Here is an 18,423-nt window from a genome sequence, read left to right on the forward strand (position 1 = left end):
TTGTTACATTATACAGAGAAAACTGAAGCACATAGGGGTTAAGTGACTGCCCAAATTGAGGCCCTGGCAGAGCCTGGATGAGAAATCACTGACTCCTGCTTCTCAGTTGCGTTCTTAGCCCACACCTCACTCCCAATAGCCAGGTAATTTGAGTCATAACTCCCCAACTTCGCTCCTACCATCCGCCCCCTCATCCGTGGCCTGCCACTGCCACGGCCACGTTCACCCTCATAGGGCACCTACCAGCTTCATCAACATCCACCCCAGCACTTGCAACTCACCAGCACCTGCAGACAGCCCCCTCCTAAGCCCTGCTCCTCGCCTTCACCTCGGCCCACTGGCGGCCCCTCTCCTTTCCTGTCCTCTCTTCGCAACCCCTCCTCAACCCCTGACCCCCACCGCTCACGCCCCGGCCCCTCACGGCTCACCTCACCCCGGCCTCTGCCCCACAACTCCTCACCAGCTGCCTCCCCACCCCCCGCGGGCGCGGCTGCTCGCTCCATGCAGCGCCTGAGTCTTGTTGCTATGGTGACAAACAGCTCCGGGCCTTCCTCCAGCTCCTCCTCTTCCCACAGCCGGTAGTTGCTGCTGCTTCTTCCCCCGCCCCCAATTTAGTCCAGGCGTCAGCGATGGAGGCCCTGAGAGGCCGCGGCCCGGGCAGCAGGGCTGGGCATGGAGCCCCGGCCGCGTTATGAGAGGTAAGGCTGCGGGGCCGGGTTGATTTGCCCCTCTGGCTCCGCCCCTTACCTGCGCTGCTGCGGATCTGCCGTGGGTTCTGTCCTCGGGCCGTGTAAACGGGGATTGGGCCCTCGCTGTCTAGTGCCAGGGGGGAAGTGGAAAGAGGAGGGTGTTGCCTCTCACAGTTCAAGGGGGGGGGGATTTGTCCTCCCCTCCCTCCGTGCAAATGGAAGGGGGGGGCATTTGCCTCATCCCTGTCTGCCTTCTCGCCCCCTTGCTAGGGGAGGAAGGTGGAAGGGGAATTAGCCCCTTACTGTCTGCCCCTCTCCCATCCCTGGGTGGAGATGAAAGGGGGCATTTACCTCTCACTGACTGGTGCTGCCCACCCACGTTCACCTAGTTTGGCACAGGAGGGTGTGTGTGTCAGCCCCTCTCCGTCCCTGCTGGGAAGGGGAAGCAGGGATTGGTGCTCCTCTGGGTGCTCTTTTGTTCAGGACAATATTTACCTGGCATCAGTGTCTTTGCCTTGGGAAGAACTCAGCAGTGGTGCCATCCCAGAGCAGCAGGGTGACATTCTGATGTGATTGTGTCAGGTCAGGATGCTGTGTTGGGTCATCACCACACTGTGACAGATAGATGTTTTGCAGGCTAGACAGGTGACTTCAGAACCTGTTTGCAGGACACCATTTCTGATAAACCTGGGAGCATCCCATAAACTCAGGCCTGGGTAGGAGGATCCAACATATTGAAAAAGTAAAATTAAAGGGAATTTTTAAAAAATATGTTTTGGTCAGTGTTCAGAGGGTAGCTTTAAGTTCTGTTAATTAAAATACAAAATGTTTGCTAATATATATATGTAACATTAGGGTGCCTATTAAATACTTAAATTAGAAAGTGAAAAGAATTCTCATAGTAACATTAACTCAGCCATATTATGCATTCTGTGTGTTTTATAGTATTATTTAATAATAAATGCAGTTATTTTTAAAGTTCTCTAAACAGGTAAACTTCCATGGGCTGATTCTGCAAAGCCTTACTACTAAATGTAGTGCTCTATTAAAACAATGGAATTAATTACAATATAGGAACTACTTTGTCCTGGTAGGTTTTGCAGGAGCAGGTCAGAAACCACCAATCAAGAATGCTAATTGCATTGATCAGTTTTAGCAACATAAATATTAAAGGCCTGATCCTGCAAACCCACGCATGAGAAACTTTATTCATACACTCAGTGGTCTTGTTGACTTCAGCTCATTGGATTACTCACACACACACTAAGGACAGTACATGAGTTTTTGCAAGACTGAGGCCTACAATACGATCGTAGGACAACAGATAACATATCATAATAGCTCTGAATGTTAGTGAGAAGTTTTACTGTGCATGCAGTTTTTCTTAAATGCTAATAACCCAATTTTTTTTTTTTTTTTTTTTTTTACAAATTAGCAGAATCTAGTTTTGTTTCAAATGTTAAGTATTTGCTAATGTAGATATGTGCACAAATAGCATATTGAGGTTTTCTTGCAATTCAGATTGTACGTTTTTCATGCTTGCATAACGGAAAAATAGGTCAATAGATTTTACTCAAACTTCCCTACATGTCCAACAAAAGAAACATTTTTGAGAAAATGGTGAGCAACTGAAAAGGGTTTACAGTGAAAATCCCAACTAAACCACAACGGTAGTGTTTGCTACCAGATAAATACTGTAAAAATGCTTTGCACTTCTGTGCTATCTTAATCCAGTAATCTCAAAACACTTCCCAAAGAATATCTAATGAAACAATACACCATTCTTGGGACATATATAAGAACTATTATACCCATTTGACAGATGGGGAGACTGAGGCACAGAAGTGCAATGAATTGCCAAGGGACACAGTGAGTAAATGACAGCACTGGAAATAAAACCCAGATCTCTTGCTCTAAGCATGAGACCACTCTTTACTGTCTGCAGTTTCCTTTGGAGCTAGATTCTCTACCAACCCTAACCCAGACCCACATATTAGCTCTTTATTTCCTGCTTTCTTCTCCCTCCCAGGATTATATTGCCTATCCAAAGCTCCCATAGGGTGCAAGCTCTTCCCAGTGCATTTTAAAAAGTGGATTAACCTGGTTCCACTCACTTCCCCAGACAGGATAATCTCGTCTGGTAATCCCATAATGGCACTCGGTTCTCAGTACTCACTGGATTTTGATTAGACTTGTCTGTGTCTAAATATATGCCATTTTATGGATGCTTAATTGTGCAGTTTCCATCCCCCACCTTCATTATTTCCTTCTATAATCTCATGATGGTTCCCAGCCTTTTTCTGTAAACTTGTATATCATGTTAAAATTTCTGCTGCACAAGCTAGTGCCTGTCTCCTCTTATTCAGCTAGGTGCTCTCTAATTTTCAGTGTAGCTTTGGCTGTTCCAGACTATGTTTGGCAGCCCATTGAGGGTTACAGTATACATCACTGAATGATCATCAGGATGGCCAAAAGGCTGTGCATTTCAGAGAGACAATTCTATTTTCCTAACTAAACGGAACACTGCTCCTTTAAACATGGCTTTTTCCTCCCCTTTAGGAGACATAGCAGTGAGACAAAAGAATCTGGACCAGAGAGAGATCAATTCAACGCCATGCAATCAAATTGCAGTCCTCTCCACAGTGCCCCAGGAAGTGGTGATGTTCCCTCGTCCTCTCAGAGTGCCCATATAGCAGGGCTGCCAGGAGAAGGCTCTTGCCACCGTAGTGGAGATGTTCACATCCAGCTAAGCTCTGCCTTGGGAGAAGCTGGGGAAAACCACAGTTTCAGGCACATACGGTCAGGTTCCCAGGGCCGTTCACATGGCCACTCCCACAGTGAAGCGAGGGGGCCCGAAGATTCCACCTTAGATTCAGAAGAACAGAGTGGAAGCTCCATCTCTGAGCTCAGATATCTCTTCCAGTGGCTGCACAGAAGTCTTCCATATATCTTGATTCTGTGTATCAAACTGACCATGCAGCATATAATTGGTAGAGTATAACACAGTATGGTATGAGGGAACCAGCCCTTTTTTCCTGCATTCAATCCTGCTTATGAGCGTGCCTGAAGTATAATTTGATTTACTTTTAGCTTTATTTTAATTTGATTTCTTCACTGGAAGGATAAATTTCCTAAAAAAGATTTCAATCACTTATCTGTTTTTCTTTTGTTAGCATGTACAATGTAGCTTAATTATTTTAGCTTGATTGCCTGAGCTGTTAAAATTGTATTATGTTATTGCAAGTACTTGCTAGAAGTGCACTTATTTTATTTTAATCCAGTTTCTTATTTTCCTCCATATAACTGACCCATTTTTCCTAATAGGCATTTCTCTTGGAATTGGGCTGCTAACAACTTTTATGTATGCAAACAAAAGCATTGTAAATCAGGTTTTTCTAAGAGTAAGTATTGCCTGTTGCAATGAAGTTGAAGTGTTTTTATGTTAACTATTACGCAAGACTTTCCATGCATCAGTTTTTGAGACAAATGTGAAATGATCTTATATTAATTTAGTAAACAAAACAGATAAATATCATAGGATTTTTGAGATGTAAATGTTTTAGCTATCAATAAAATTTACACACTTCTAAGCCAGACTCAGCACTTGTCAGAGAAGCATACTTTGCAAATTTAAAATAAAATACTGGTACAATCTCTTTTTCTGACTTTCCATATGAAAATGCCTGACAATGCTTTTGCCGTTATGAGACACAAATTCTTAGCTGTATTTTAAAAACTGTTAAGACTACCATTTCATATGCAGAGTATCTGTTATGAGGGCACAGTGGTTTTTGAGAATTTTGTTACTTAGAAAAGCAGTTGAGTATATATATAAACATTAGACATATAAAAAACATTTAACAAAAAACAAAAACATTTCCTGAAGAAGTGTTCCTGCTTGGGCGTTCACCTCATTAAAATGCATGGAGATCTGTGTGAGCACAATGATCTGCCCTTGCCCTTCTTCTTCCTGGTCTAAAGTAACATAGCAGCATCTTGTACTAGTGACTGTTTTCAAGTACTGCAGTTCTAGTTTTATTGCGTATGAAATAAATTAACTTGAGACTTAAAAAAAAAATCAAAGTAACAGACAACTATTACATTTTTAATGTGTATCTTACAGGAAAGGTGCTCCAAGTTTCAATGTGCTTGGGTACTGATATTCCTAACCGGGTCATCTCTCCTCTTGTATTATACCTTTCACTCTCAGTCACTTTATTACAGGTAATTAGCAGAACATCTATGTTATATTAGTCACTTTTTAAATGAAATGTCGTTTCTTGTGAAAACCTCATCTTTGCTTCTGGGTTTTGTTTTGTTTTTTTTAAGAGAATCAAGAAGTTGGCTTCTCTTAACAGTCCCGCAAAGCCTTACTGCAAAACACTCATGTGAAGAAGGGTTTGCAAGATTAGGCCCTATGTCTGGGGTTCACTGGCACAGCTTGGGTTTGATTCTCAGCCCTGTTACCCCTTGGTGTGGGAGTACTGTGGATACAGCGACATGAGTTTCTAGCAGGCCATGGTGTCTGAGTTTCTTCTCTCACTAGTTTACAACAACGCTGCTAACTAAAGGGCAACATTGGCAGAATGGGAAAGGGAGCAAGTACCTGTATGGCAGAATGAAGGTTATAATGCAGATGTAAAGTGGATTCGAAATGGGGAGCTCTTCATGGATGAGAAAAGATCTCTTTCCCGCTCCTTCTAGAGGAAAACATTACACTGTCTAAACATGCTTTTTTTTTTTTTTAAAAAAGTACCATTTTAAATGAAACCGTACAGTAATATCCATTCATGGTGTATACCTCCGGAGAGTGTACCCTTGTAATTTTAGATATTTCTTTTTGTAGCTTAATCTTTTTAAAACCTACTGTGGATTTTATGAACTTCTGGGAAGTACTTTGGATCGTGGGAATCACAGACTTTATTCTGAAATTCCTCTTCATGGACTTTAAGTGCTTTATTCTCTTGGTGCCTTCTTTTATGATGTCTTTTAAATCCAAGGTAAGAAAATAATCTATACTTAGCTTTAGCATGAAGTTCCTTTTACAGTACAATGACCCAATCATGAATTCCACCTAGAGGAACATTTTTCTTATTTAAAGCTCTGCGCGTTATCTGTTGATGCAGGGGAAGGGAAAAACCATTGTCAACTATTTTTTGAGTATGGTCTTTCAGCTACTTGTGCACTAGTTTTATAGTAATTTAATCTAGACGGCATTTCCCTAGTTTGGTTATGAGAATGTTATGTGAGACTGCATCAAAAGCCTTACTAAAATCAAGTTATGTCCCACCTACTGCTGTCACCTAACCACCAGGCCCAGTAACTCTTTTAAAGAAAGAGATTAGGTTGGTTTGGCATGATTTGTTCTTGACAAATTCATGATGGTTATTGCTTATTGTATTGTCCTCTAGGTGCTTATAAATTGATTGCAAAACTGTTTTAAAAGGGAGGGAGCTTTTAAAGAATACAGAATAACTTGTGGGGGAGGTAAATGGAGTTCTGATTAACATGTGGTTGTAAAACAAAAGGCCTTTTCTTAACCCTCGTTTTTCTCAGCATTATATATGCAGACAATTTTTAACAGAAAATTGATCTTTGTTTGGATTTTTCCTGTAACTTTTTCCCTTTTTTAATGCTTATGAAAGCAAGACTGATAACACTGATAAGTAGGTAAGCACTTGGGAAAGGCACCCCTATTGTGATCTTATGTACCTTGGTTTTTCTGGCCTTCTCTTGAGCAGAGCCTGCTAGTTATGCAGTTGTTTAATGATAGTTGACAAATGTCAGCTAGCGACTTGCCAAAGATCATCCATTTTGTTGTTTGTCTTGACACCTTACTCTAATTGGTGAAGTGTGTAACCCATGATAAAACATCTTTTTAAAAATCATGGTGTTGGCCCCATTTTTAAGGAGTTTAATGTAACACCGTGCAGTTTTGTAACTCATACATGTATGGGATTTTAATGACTCAAGTTTCCAAACAGTATTTCAGATCTGTTGAGACACTAGTTAAGAAATAATGAGGGATAAATATTAAAAAGAGAGTACATGTATAGAAAAGATGCTTTAACTTTAAATTATTTGTGTTTTTAAATGTATTTTTAAATATTCCTCTTGTTGTTCCTAGGGCTACTGGTATATGCTGTTAGAAGAATTCTGCCAGTATTACCGTACATTTGTCCCCATACCAATTTGGTTTCGTTATCTTATTGGCTATAGGGAGCTGGACAATGTACTGGGGCGGAGTCTTGGAGTATTGCTGGGTCTGTTCTATTTCATCCTAAAAGTATGTAAACATTATCCTTCCTCTCTATTTTAATGTATTAAGATGATACTGCAGTAATTACCATAGAAGAGATGTAGACATACAAATGAATTTATTCTGAAATATTCCCCAGAGTTTGAGCTGACTTGCTGGTTTAATACAGCCTTCCAAAATCAATATAAAAATTTGCTTGGTCAGGCACTAAATCTATTCACCCTCCTTGAAGGATGATTAGAAAACTAATGATGTTTTATACAGTCCAAAAATTGCTTGCCACAGCTGAGTATGAGAGTAGGAATTCTCTCTGAACTAGCTGTTAATGCCAGGATGCCTACATATGTTTTGTGTCCTTCAAGCTAAGATCCACTGGGTTGCTCTCACTGTTGGAGAGTTCAAGTTCTGAATTTCACTTTAACACAGCAAGCAGTAGCGCATTCTCAGGGTGGCAGGCCTGACCCTCTGTTACCTGCTGCATCTGGGAGATCTGCCGGAGCCCGAATTTGGCAAACTTCATGGCACGATTGTGCATTTGAGTGGCCTTTTTAATACTAGGGAATCAGGTGGGGGGGGGGTTGGTTTTTTTTTGTTTAATTAGAGACTTCTGTTATTCTGTTTGTTTTTTTGTAATTTTGCTGTAGAGTGCCTATGTGCCTTTTGTACTGCCAATATAAATTTCTAAATAAAATGGTTACATCAAATTCAGGTTGCTTTTGTCAAACTCATAAGTGGCTTCCAAAGTAAGACCAAACTTGAACTAGGGTGGAAAAAAAAAATATTAAGAACTTGTGGACAGAATGCGGAGTAATGCACCAAATAAGTCTTAACTGTTACTGTAGACTTCTTGTAGGCAGTATGTAAACAAATTGCCAAGGGAGACAGGCAGAATTCCAGTTAACGAAACCATCTTCTTTTGGAAAATCTTGCATTTTGTAAAATTGTTGCTTTGGGCTTCTGTTCCACTATTTTAACTTATCAGCTTAATATGTTTCTCCTCAACATGGCTTAAAACCTCCCCATCACAAAGGGAAGTTGGGTATCAACTCCAACTGACTTTCTGTGTAGTCGGGTACCTAACTCCCTTTTGTCCCTTTGACACTATCCCACTCTGTGCTTATCCGAGGCATATCCACAACTATCTTGGTTTGGTACAATTTATATATAACACAGCAGCTGTGTTCTATTGCCTACTATACACATGCAAAATTAAAAGATCATTATGTGTGTAAAAAATTGATTGCAAAGTTAAGTACTCACAAGTTAGGTAATGCTAGATATAAAGTGGCCTGTGCCACCTTAATTTGGCCCCCTTGTGTGTATGCAATATGGTACAGTCTAATAACACGATCGCTTACTATTTTTTTCCACCGAGAACAGACTCTTCTGAGATATTAGCTCCAAAACATGGGGGTGCGAGAGCATCTCAAAGAAAAGGTTACCAGAATTTTTGTAACATGGGCAAAACAATATATTTTACCCTAGTCTCATTTTTGGAACAGCTCAACCATTTTGGTTGAAATTTTGCACAAGCATTCAGCCTGAGGCAGACACCCGGCATGGAAAATTTCAGACTTAACAGTTAAAATTTGGCAAAGTTTATAAGCAACCGGAAGCATGGTTTTAAAAAGGGGAAGTGTTGGCCAACTCAGTAATAAGTAGAGCTACGTAGTCCCACCTACAACTGTTTCATTGCCAGACTAAAAGTAAAACACTGAAGGCCAAGTGTGCAAAGCATTACACAGAATTTTAGCACTGAGGCTCTTCACTTCAAAATCTGCACAAAGTTTGAAAATCTAGTTCTTGGAAATAAATATTAAGCATAATTTTGTTTTTCTTTTCTCAATTTCAGCTTTTGAGCCTTTTTGGACATCTGAGAAACTTTAGACAGGTTTTGCGGATATTTTGTACACGACCAGTGAGTATTGGATTCTCTGTAACAACAAAATGACAAATGTGGCTTCTACAAAAATGCTTCTTGAAGAAAGCTTTTTCCTGTGTACTAGTTGATCACATTATGTTCTTTTAGTTACATGGAGTTCAGCTTTCAAAGTAATCCCACTGTTTGTTCCCTTCTTACAGTTTCTTGCACTGTAAAATTTAATTTCTCAGCTTCACGATCATGGGCCAACCTGAAGTCACTTTAAAAGTGATCAGTTTTTTATTGTGTAAGCAGCATCTTGAGGTAAACTATTTGAATATCATGTAAATAAAGTATGATATAAAGAATATATTTTAAAGATGGGCAAAATATTTGTTTGACTCACATCTGCAAGAACAAAGTAGCAAACCTTTACCCATTAGCAACTAACTGAAATATACAAAAGTAAGACCCAGATTTTGCAAAATAAATGAAGAATAAACAGATATTCCATTCAAAATAAAAAAGGATTCTTTTTCTAGAATAGTGGGTGGTTGATAAAATGTATTGTAATTTAATCTAGAGCCTGCTGTGCATGTACCAGAATATATAGGAGTATTTTTGACATTTAATTAGATGAATACTAAAATATCTTACGCTGTCTGTGTAAGCAATACTCTCTTAACAGTAAGTGATGTGTTTCTATTCTGGTCAATGTGTAACAGCTCATGACAGAACTTTGCTGCAGAAAGGCCACCATTGTAGCAAATTACTTTTGAAGTCCCCACATAGTGTGCTTAGTAGATTATACCCAAATACCACCTTGCCCTGGAGCATGTATGTGTCAGTGTAGCATCCTAAGGATTGAAACACTTAACATCCTGTTGCCCCAGGGATTTAATTGTTTCCCCTCTAACCACATCCTTTCAGTCTTCCTTATCTTTTTCTGGATCTTAACATGTGCTGGAAAATCTCTTTTTTTAACAGCACTATGGAGTGACAGCTAGTAAGAGACAGTGTTCTGAAGCAGATGATATTTGTTCAATATGCCAAGCTGAATTTCAAAAGCCTATTCTTCTCATCTGCCAGGTAATTGTAAAAAGATTTTTGAATTGGAGAATCACAATGTGGGAGGCTCTGGTTCTGAAACTTTGTGAATCAAGCTGATGGTGACAGTGTCAGTTGGATAATAGCAACAGCTTTATGGAAAAACTTGTAGATGCTTGTAAATGGGAAACTCCCTTTTGCTGGAAGAGTACTGTTAAGTCTTGCTAGCTTGCGTGTATTTGCCTGTAACTTTTTTTAAAAATGTTTGAAATATTATACGCTAAAGACAGCAGCTATCAGTACTATATTGTATGGGACCAGTTGTTTAATACTAGCAAGTATTCAACAAGGGATTGGACACTCAGATGGATAAAAGAATATACAGCGTTGATGCTAACAAATTTTGGAAGAGTTTAAATTGCATGCTTCAGAGACTAAAGAAATATCTAACTACTATGGATTAGGCGGCTTTTTTGCACCTTCCCCTAAAGCATCTAGTGCTGACTGCAATCAGAGACAACATACTGGACTAGATGGACCGTGAGTCTGATTTAATATGGCAATTCCTATGTTTCTTAGGAGATTTGAAGACACTATTTTTGAAGACAGATTTGGGGTAGAAAAAGCTATCAACTTGTTCTCACTTGACTGTGATACACTGCTGATGCTTTGCAGTGTTTTTTTTTTTTGTTTGTTTAAATAAATATAGTAGTTGCTGTTGTTACAGGTAGGGTTGGTAGCACTGTCTATGGTTAAGGTTGCCCAACATTTCCCATTATATGATCCTGTTTTCATTTGCTTTTATCTTGCAAAACTTGGAAAATTTCATCCCAAATGGTTCATGTTGGGTGTCTGCTTCAGAATGATTTTTGTTTGTTTTTGAAAATTTCAGCCAAAATAGTCCAAGTCCAGTCACTTCTGAAAATGAGGCTAGGAAAAAATATTTGTTTAAAAAAAAAATTCTGGTGAATTTTTCTTTTAGTGGCTGTCTAGCTCCTTGTGCTTTGGAGCAGAAACTCTACATGCGTCAGGGGTTGCCTTTGTGACAGGGATGAACATGTTGCGCTCCCTCTGAAAATCTGCCCAGGGCGCAGGAGGACTTTTTCCTGCAATTGCAACTCGGGGCTGCTGTAGCCAGGGCTGTGTCTGGGCACCTGAACTGAGTGCAGGGAGCCTGTCTTTCCTGTGCTCTCAGTGACCGCCCCCCACTTCTCAGTCCAGGCAGCATAGAGAATGAAACCACCTAATTTGAATGCAAGGGGGGGATACGAGCTTGACCCGCAAGGGGAGTAGATTGGCACAAGGAGCATAGGGGTGGTGAAGAGAGGAGAACGGTGTCAGGGTGGGAGGATAGATTGAGACTGGAGGTTGGCAGAGGGGAGACTGGAACTGAACCAGTGGGACCAGGAGAAAGAGGAGAGGGAGAGACAAATCTGAGGATCTAGAGTATGAGAGTCAGAACTGGGACTGTTTGAGCCAAGAGACTGGGGCCAAGGAGTGGAGGGACACTAAGAGTGGGACTGGGAGGTAGTGGGGATGAGTAATGTGTATGCAGGGAGACACAGATTAGATTAGGATAAGGAGGAGCTGGGAATGGCTGGGGAAGGAGAGTGGGACTAGGGTGAAAAGCCTGAGAAGAGGAGTCTAGGGCTGCAAGAACAGAACTGGGTGAGGAGCCAGTAGTGAGGAATACACAGACACTGGGACCAAGAGGAGTAGATAGGGCAGAAGGGGCCACACCTGGTGGGGAAATGGGCCAGAATTTGTGCCCACTAGGGGACACACTCCTCCAAAGCCAGGAATGGAACCTACATGAGGAAATTTGGGTGGCTTTTTTTTTTTTTTTTTCAGATTGCTTTTTTAAGTAACACACCAGAAAAATTCTATGTTAAAAGCACACTATTAATGTTACAAAGTCAAAGGTTCACTGGTCGGAAATGCCACAATGTCTGTGCAACCTTGATGTGACCCTCCCCCTCCCCCCTTGTGTGTAAGCACTGTGGTATTGTTTAATTATGCGATCACATACTATTTTTTTTCCGCAGAACCTCTTGCCTCATTGAGTGCACAGGATGCACCTGTTCTGGGGATGAATTAGGGTTATGTAGTTTTTTTTTGTTTTTTTTTTTTAAAAACTATCTGTAGGACTCTGCATCACTTGTTGCAGACGTTGGAAGGTGCGTAGCGATTGCAGCTGGGGATTGCAGGAATAGAAACAATGGGCTCATGGGTAAAAGTTAAATTCTGCCCTTAAGAATTTGATTTTGTCCCTGTCTTTGCCACAGAGCTTTGCTTTGAACATACTAAGTTCTGTATAATGCGAAGGACTCTTAAAAATCAGGTCCTGCTTGTCTCAAATTGGTCACCCCAAATTAGTGGTGATATAGAAAAGCCTCTGTGATGTAGAAAAGCCCATAAGAAAATTAATAATTGTTTTCAGAGCAAAGTCCAAATAGTGCACAGGAAATAAGGCATAGGGCTACTAATCAAAAAGAAAACAAAATATTGAATGGCTGCTCATTAAGTGATCACTCATCCATTCCATGCACTGCATGAGGCAAGGGTCCTCTGCAAAAAATAGGATACGATCATGTGATTAAATATTATCATAATACTTACACACAGAGGGGCTGAATCAGCCTTGCACAGGTAACCTTACTTCTGGCATTTCCTAAGATCTAAATGCTTGAGCCTGCAATTTCAATATTTTTAGCTTGGTTTTATATGCAATTATATAAGTAGAATAATTTAGCAGAACCATTAATTATTAGAAGAGTAACTAGATTTTTAATATTCTAAATGGATTTGAAAAACAGTTTGTAATAAATATTACATCTTTTGTCCTTTGCCACTAAAAAATGTCAAGTACTTGTCATTCTTTTCATTACAGCACATATTTTGTGAAGAATGCATCTCTTTATGGTTCAATAGAGAGAAAACATGTCCACTCTGCAGAACTGTTATTTCAGACCATGTTAACAAATGGAAGGATGGAGCCACTTCTATGCATCTACAGATTTATTAAAACATGTCATAATTTTACTTTTTTTACAGTGTACATTCATTTGAATTCATGTTTTGCAGTTTAATGTGGATGGTAAAGGGACTGTGTTTAAGATTAGCAAAGGACTATCTAAGACCCTCAAGTACTTCTATCAAATGTTCTAAAATTTGAGTTTATTAAAACAGCATAAATTGAAAACTATCTTTTCATAGATTAAAAAAATCTTAAATTTTAGAATTAATGATCAAAATCCAACATTTTGATTTTTTTCATAATACTTCAGAGAAATGGTCAAATATTTGAAAATGCTGCACAGTTAGTTACAGTAACTGCTTCCCTCATTGTTTTGATTTTAACATCTACAATAGTTTGCAGTGTTCCGAATTATAGTAAATTGCATTTATTCTTGTATGACTTTACCACACACAGCAGCTAGAGATGCGGGCTATGATCTTGGGATGCTGAGCACCGACAACTCCTATGGACTTGAGTGGGAGTTGCAGAGCTACTCATCACACTCAAAGAGTAGGCCCTTTAATGCTGAACCTGATAGAGAAATGAGCCCTCTTTTCTCATGTGTTAGACCTATGTCATTAACTGTTTTTCATTACATTTGAGGAAAATCATAAGAATTTCCCCCATGTAGGTCCACTGCTGATCTATAGGAATCTTTCTCCATCTTATGCTTATCATATAAATTACCCAGCCACTGCTGGAAGTTTTTTACTTTATAAAGTTTGTATTTTCAAAACAAATCTTTAATACTATATTTTTGTCAAATATTGGGTAACCAAATTTTCTTAAAGGGGAGAATCTATTTTATATTATATATACACAATTTGTAATGTGCATAGAATGTAGAGAATAAATGCAGTTTGAATTCTTTTGGCTGGTGCATGTTCTGTAAGCATACAGGATTTGTTACTGTTCCACTGATAACAGCAACTTTTAAATATGTGCAACACATGAAAGATCTCAACTGAACACTTAAAGAAATTGCCAGTTTGAGAAGTGCTTGGTTTCTTTGTTTGCAAGAGAATGTGCTCCTATCTTAGGGTATATCTACACTACAAAATTAGGTTGATTTTATTTAAGTCAACATTGAGCCTCAGATTTAAGCAAGTCGATTCTGCATGTCCCCACTAGCAGGGATTGCATTGACTCACAGAGTGATGCACTCTGGGTAGCTATCCCACAGTGCATGGAGCCAACTGGAACATTGGGTTGGGCTTGCAATGCCTCATGGGACCAAAACATTTGCAAGGGTGGTTATGGGAAATTGGCATTAGCCTCTCCTGATGCACTTTCCTCCCTCCCTGAAATCAACAGCAAACAAACCAAGCCTTTTTCGTGCCTTTTTTCCTAAGCCTGGGTTACACGTGCAGACGCCATAGCACGGCAAGCATGGACCCTGCTCAGCTGTACACTGTTATGAGCTGTACACTGATATGCAAACTCCTCACGCCTTATTCTGAAGTATTTGCTCGGCCGAAGCAGGAGCTGCTGCATGAAAAAAATGGTTACTCACCTTCTCAGACTGTAGTTCTTCAAGATGTGTTGTTTGTGTCCATTCCAATCAGGTGTGTGCGCATACATGTGTGCAGTAGCCAGAAGATTTTTCCCCTAGCAGCAACCGTAGGGTCGGCCTGGGTGCCCCCTGGAGTCACGCTTCATGGTGTCCAATACAGAGCCCTGCTGACCCTGCATCCCCTCAGATCCTTCTTGCCAGCTACTCCGACATAAGGGTAGGAGGGTGGGGATTGGAATGGACATGAACAACACATCTCAAAGAACAACAGTTTGAGAAGGTAACCGTTTTTTCTTCGAGGGCTTGTTCATATCAATTCTAATCAGGTGACTCAAACCCAAATTCAGGAGGTGGAGTCAGTCGTCCACTGACTGGAGCACTGCTTATCCGAAGGCCGAGTTGTCTCTGGCCTGTTGCGTAATCGCATAATACATGGTAAAAGTGTGGATAGAGGACCACGTCACCGCCCTGTAGATTTCCTGAGTAGGGATCTGAGCCAGGAATGCTGTTGACGAGCCCTGCACCCTGGTGGAGTGTGCAGTGATCGAGGGTGCGAGAACCCCCGCCAGACTGTAGCACTCGCATATGCAGGACATGATCCATGACGAGATGCGTGATGAGGACATGGGTAGGCCCTTCATTCTGTGTTGACACCGCCACGAATAGCTGGACTGATTTTCTCAATGGCTTTATTCTTTCGATGTAGAAAGCTAGCACCCTGCGAACATCTAATGAGCGGAGTCTGCTCCCTGCTGCTAGAATGCAGTTTAGGGTAGAATACTAGGAGAAAGATGTCCTGGTTGATGTGGAACTGCATCACGACCTTCGGGAGGAAAGCAGGATGAGGCCTGAGCTGAACCTTGTCCTTACAGAAGACAGTATAAGGGGGCTCTGATGTCAGGGCCCTGGACTCAAACACCCTCCTGGCCAAGGTTATCGCTACCAGGAATGCTACCTTGTAAAAGTAGTAGAGCAGGAAGCAAGTTGTTAACTGTTCAAATGCAGGTCCCATGAGCCTAGGGAGGACCAGGCAGAGGTCCCAGGCAGGGACAGGTTGATGGACATTAGGATATAGCCTGTCAAGCCCTTTTAAGAACTGGCTGACCATCGGGTTAGCAAACACAGTGGCCCTCCTTGCCCAGGTGGAAAGCTGAGATGACAGCTAAGTGCAGCCTTATTGACGATAACGAAAGTCCCTGCTGCTTCAGATATAGGAGGTAGTCCAGAATAAGTGGCACTGAGGCTAGCATCGGGGATGAATGGTGCTATGCTGACCAGACTGAAAATCTCTTCCACTTGGCAAGGTATGTGGCTTTCGTAGAGGGTTTTATGTTGCCAAGGACTTTTCTAACCTGGCCTGAACAGGAAAGCTCCATCAGTTTCAACCTTGGGGCTTCCACGCCATGAGGTGAAGCAACCAAAGACGGCCGTGATCTTGTGATCCAAGGTCCAGGCAGAGTGGAAGGGTGATCAGGGCTTCCATGGACATGTCTAGGAGAGATGTGTACCAGTGCTGTTGGGGCCATGATGGAGCTATCAATATACCTGAGCTCATCCCCTTCGGATCTTGAGGAGCAACTTGTGAACCAGTGGTATGGGTGGAAAGGTGTGTAAGAGAGAACTTCCCCATAGGAGGAAGAGGAATGCATCAGCACTGGAGCCCAGGCTGTGATTTTGGAAGGAGCAGAACTGCTGACACTCCTTGTTGCACTGTGTGGTGAATAGGTCTATCTGGAAGATCAAAATCACAACGTCCAGACAAAGGGGCCACTCCTGGCCGTGAAATGACCTGCTGCGGTGGTCCACCAGCTCATTCTGTACCCCAGGGAAGTACGATGCATGCAGGTGTACTGAATGTTCTACACAAGTGCCACAGGATGAGAGCTTCCTGGCACAGGGGAGAGGAGTGTGCACCCCGCAGTTGTTGATATAGAACTTTGCCATGGTGTTGTCCATCATGACTAATACACAGTGTCCCGTTAAGTGTGCTCAGAAGGTCTAGCACGCCAGGCGCACCTCTCTCAGCTCTCTGACTTTGCTACAGAGAGTCAGATCCGCCAGAGGTCTTGAGTCCTGAGGTCTCCCAGATGTGCTTCCCAGCCCAAATCTGATGCATCCATCACTAGCATCAGAGACAGGTGAGGACTGGAATAGGAGATGCCTGAACATATCTCCTGAGGGTTGAGCCACCACAGGAGGGAGTCGAGTATTAGCTGAGACAGGGTCACTATCTTGTCTATACTGTCCCTGGCTGGCCGGTACACTGACACAAGCCAAGAACGAAGAGGTCGAAGCCTGAGCCTGGCATGCTGCACCACATGGGTACAGGCAGTCATGTGTCTAAGAAGCCTCAGGCAATTTCTTGCTGTGATGGTGGAAAACTAACTGAGGCCTTGGATGATATTGGTCAGGGTCTGAAACCTCGCTTGCAGTAGGTGTGCCCTGGCCTGGGTCAAGTCCAATATTGCCCCTATAAATTCTATCCTCTGGTCTGAGGACAGAGTGGATTTTGATTCGTTTAAAAGACAACCCAGGCTGTCAAAGGTGGTTCTGATGAATCTGATCTGAGTTTCCACTTGAGTCTTGGAGTGGCTCTAGATCAGCCAGTTGTCGAGGTAAGGATACACCTGTACCCGGTGCCTGCGCAGAAATGACTGTCATCCATTTGGTGAAGACACAAGGTGCTGCTGACAGACCACCTGGGAGGACTGTAAATTGGTAGTGAGTATTGCTCACCACACACTTGTGGTACTTCCTGTGGGGTTGGGCTATTGTGATATGAAAGTATGCGTTCTTTAAGTCGAGGGTAGCATACCAGTCTGCTGGATCCAATGAGGGAATGATGGAGGCCAGAGAGACCATGCAGAACTTGAGTTTCTTTATGAACTTTTTGAGTTCTCGCAGGTCCAGGATGTGTCTGAGGCCACCTTTCGCTTTCGATATTAGGAAATACCAGGAATAGAATCCCCTGTGCTCCTGAGGAACCTCCTCCACTGCCCCTAAAGATTGGAGCAACTGCACCTCCTGGATAAGGCGTTGCTCATGAGAGGGGTCCCTGAAGAGGGACAGGGAAGTGGGGTGGAAGGGTGGCAGGGCACAGAAGTGGATGGAGTATATCCCCTGTCTACCGGGCGGAGCACTTACTAGTCCGAGGTAATATTGGACCATGCATGGTAGGAAGGGGATAGATGAGACGGTAAGGCAGGGTGGTACACCATCCTTAGCCGTGCCTTCAAAAGGCCAGCTTGGGCCCTAAAGTTGGCTCTGGCTGTCCCAAGGCCTGTCCAGAAGGTTGGCGCAGCATCGGTCTTAGCGGTTTTGCTGACTGCTGGGGCTGTGGGTGGAAATGTCTCCACTATGTTGATGGAATACAGAGGCCTAGGGACCTGATGGAATCTTTAAGGCTGTTCAGCCTTTTGTCCATCTTTTCTGAGAAAAGAGTCTCACCCTCAAAGGGCAGGTCTTTAATAGTTTGCTGTACCTCATAGGGGATGCCATAAACCTGGAGCCATGGCCCTGGTTGCCGCATTTGCCCTGTCCAGTGCCACCTGAAGGGAGAGTTGCCTAACGCGTCTGACACTAAAATTCCTTGTGGCATTCACGGAAATGCTCAGCACCGTGGAACGCCGCTTTTGGACTCGGGAAACAAGCACTGAGTGGTGGGATCACATCGTCATGGAAGTCCGGGATGACAATCAGTGGCTGCAGAACTTTCGGATGAGAAAAACCACTTTCATGGGACTGTGTGCTGAGCTCGCCCCCACCCGGCGGCGCAAGGATACGAGATTGAGAGCTGTCCTGGTGGCTATTGCAATCTGGAAGCTGGCAACTCCAGACAGCTACCGATTGGTCGGGAACCAGTTTGGAGTGGGAAAGTCGACCGTTGGAGTCATTTTGATGCAAGTTTGCAGGGCCATTAATCGCATCCTGCTAAGAAGAATCGTGACTCTGGGGAACATGCAGGACATTGTGGATGGCTTTGCACAAATGGGTTTCCCTAACTGTGGAGGGGCGATAGATGGGACACATATTCCT

The 18,423-nt window shown here is 42.4% G+C and overlaps 1 protein-coding gene across 2 annotated transcripts; it reads left to right on the top strand.

Moving 5' to 3' along the window:
* The first annotated feature begins 580 nt into the window (after positions 1-580).
* Positions 581-13,745, top strand: RNFT1 (ring finger protein, transmembrane 1). 2 transcript variants are annotated; one of them, XM_032784928.2, is made up of 10 exons: positions 615-698; positions 2,512-2,558; positions 3,249-3,679; positions 4,014-4,090; positions 4,813-4,913; positions 5,536-5,689; positions 6,817-6,975; positions 8,801-8,866; positions 9,797-9,898; positions 12,747-13,745. In XM_032784928.2, the coding sequence occupies exons 2-10, from the start codon at positions 2,512-2,514 to the stop codon at positions 12,879-12,881; spliced, it is 1,272 nt and encodes a 423-aa protein (XP_032640819.1). In that variant the 5' UTR covers positions 615-698; the 3' UTR covers positions 12,882-13,745. The 2 variants fall into 2 exon arrangements, with proteins under 2 accessions (XP_032640820.1, XP_032640819.1); XM_032784929.2 differs by lacking the exon at positions 2,512-2,558 and having other exon boundaries at positions 581-698.
* The last annotated feature ends 4,678 nt before the right edge of the window (positions 13,746-18,423 follow it).

The sequence above is a fragment of the Chelonoidis abingdonii genome, chromosome 20 (genome assembly GCF_003597395.2).
Source record: "Chelonoidis abingdonii isolate Lonesome George chromosome 20, CheloAbing_2.0, whole genome shotgun sequence".
Taxonomy (NCBI): Eukaryota; Metazoa; Chordata; order Testudines; family Testudinidae; genus Chelonoidis; species Chelonoidis abingdonii.

What these genes read in the sequence shown, in the direction of transcription:
- RNFT1 (XM_032784928.2), top strand. Translation starts at nt 2,512, where the DNA reads ATGGGGAGACTGAGGCACAGAAGTGCAATGAATTGCCAAGGGACACA. An exon ending in TGTTCTATTTCATCCTAAAA is followed by an intron (nt 6,976 to 8,800) that starts GTATGTAAACAT and finishes TCTCAATTTCAG; the next exon opens with CTTTTGAGCCTTTTTGGACA. An exon ending in GGATATTTTGTACACGACCA is followed by an intron (nt 8,867 to 9,796) that starts GTGAGTATTGGA and finishes TTTTTTTAACAG; the next exon opens with CACTATGGAGTGACAGCTAG.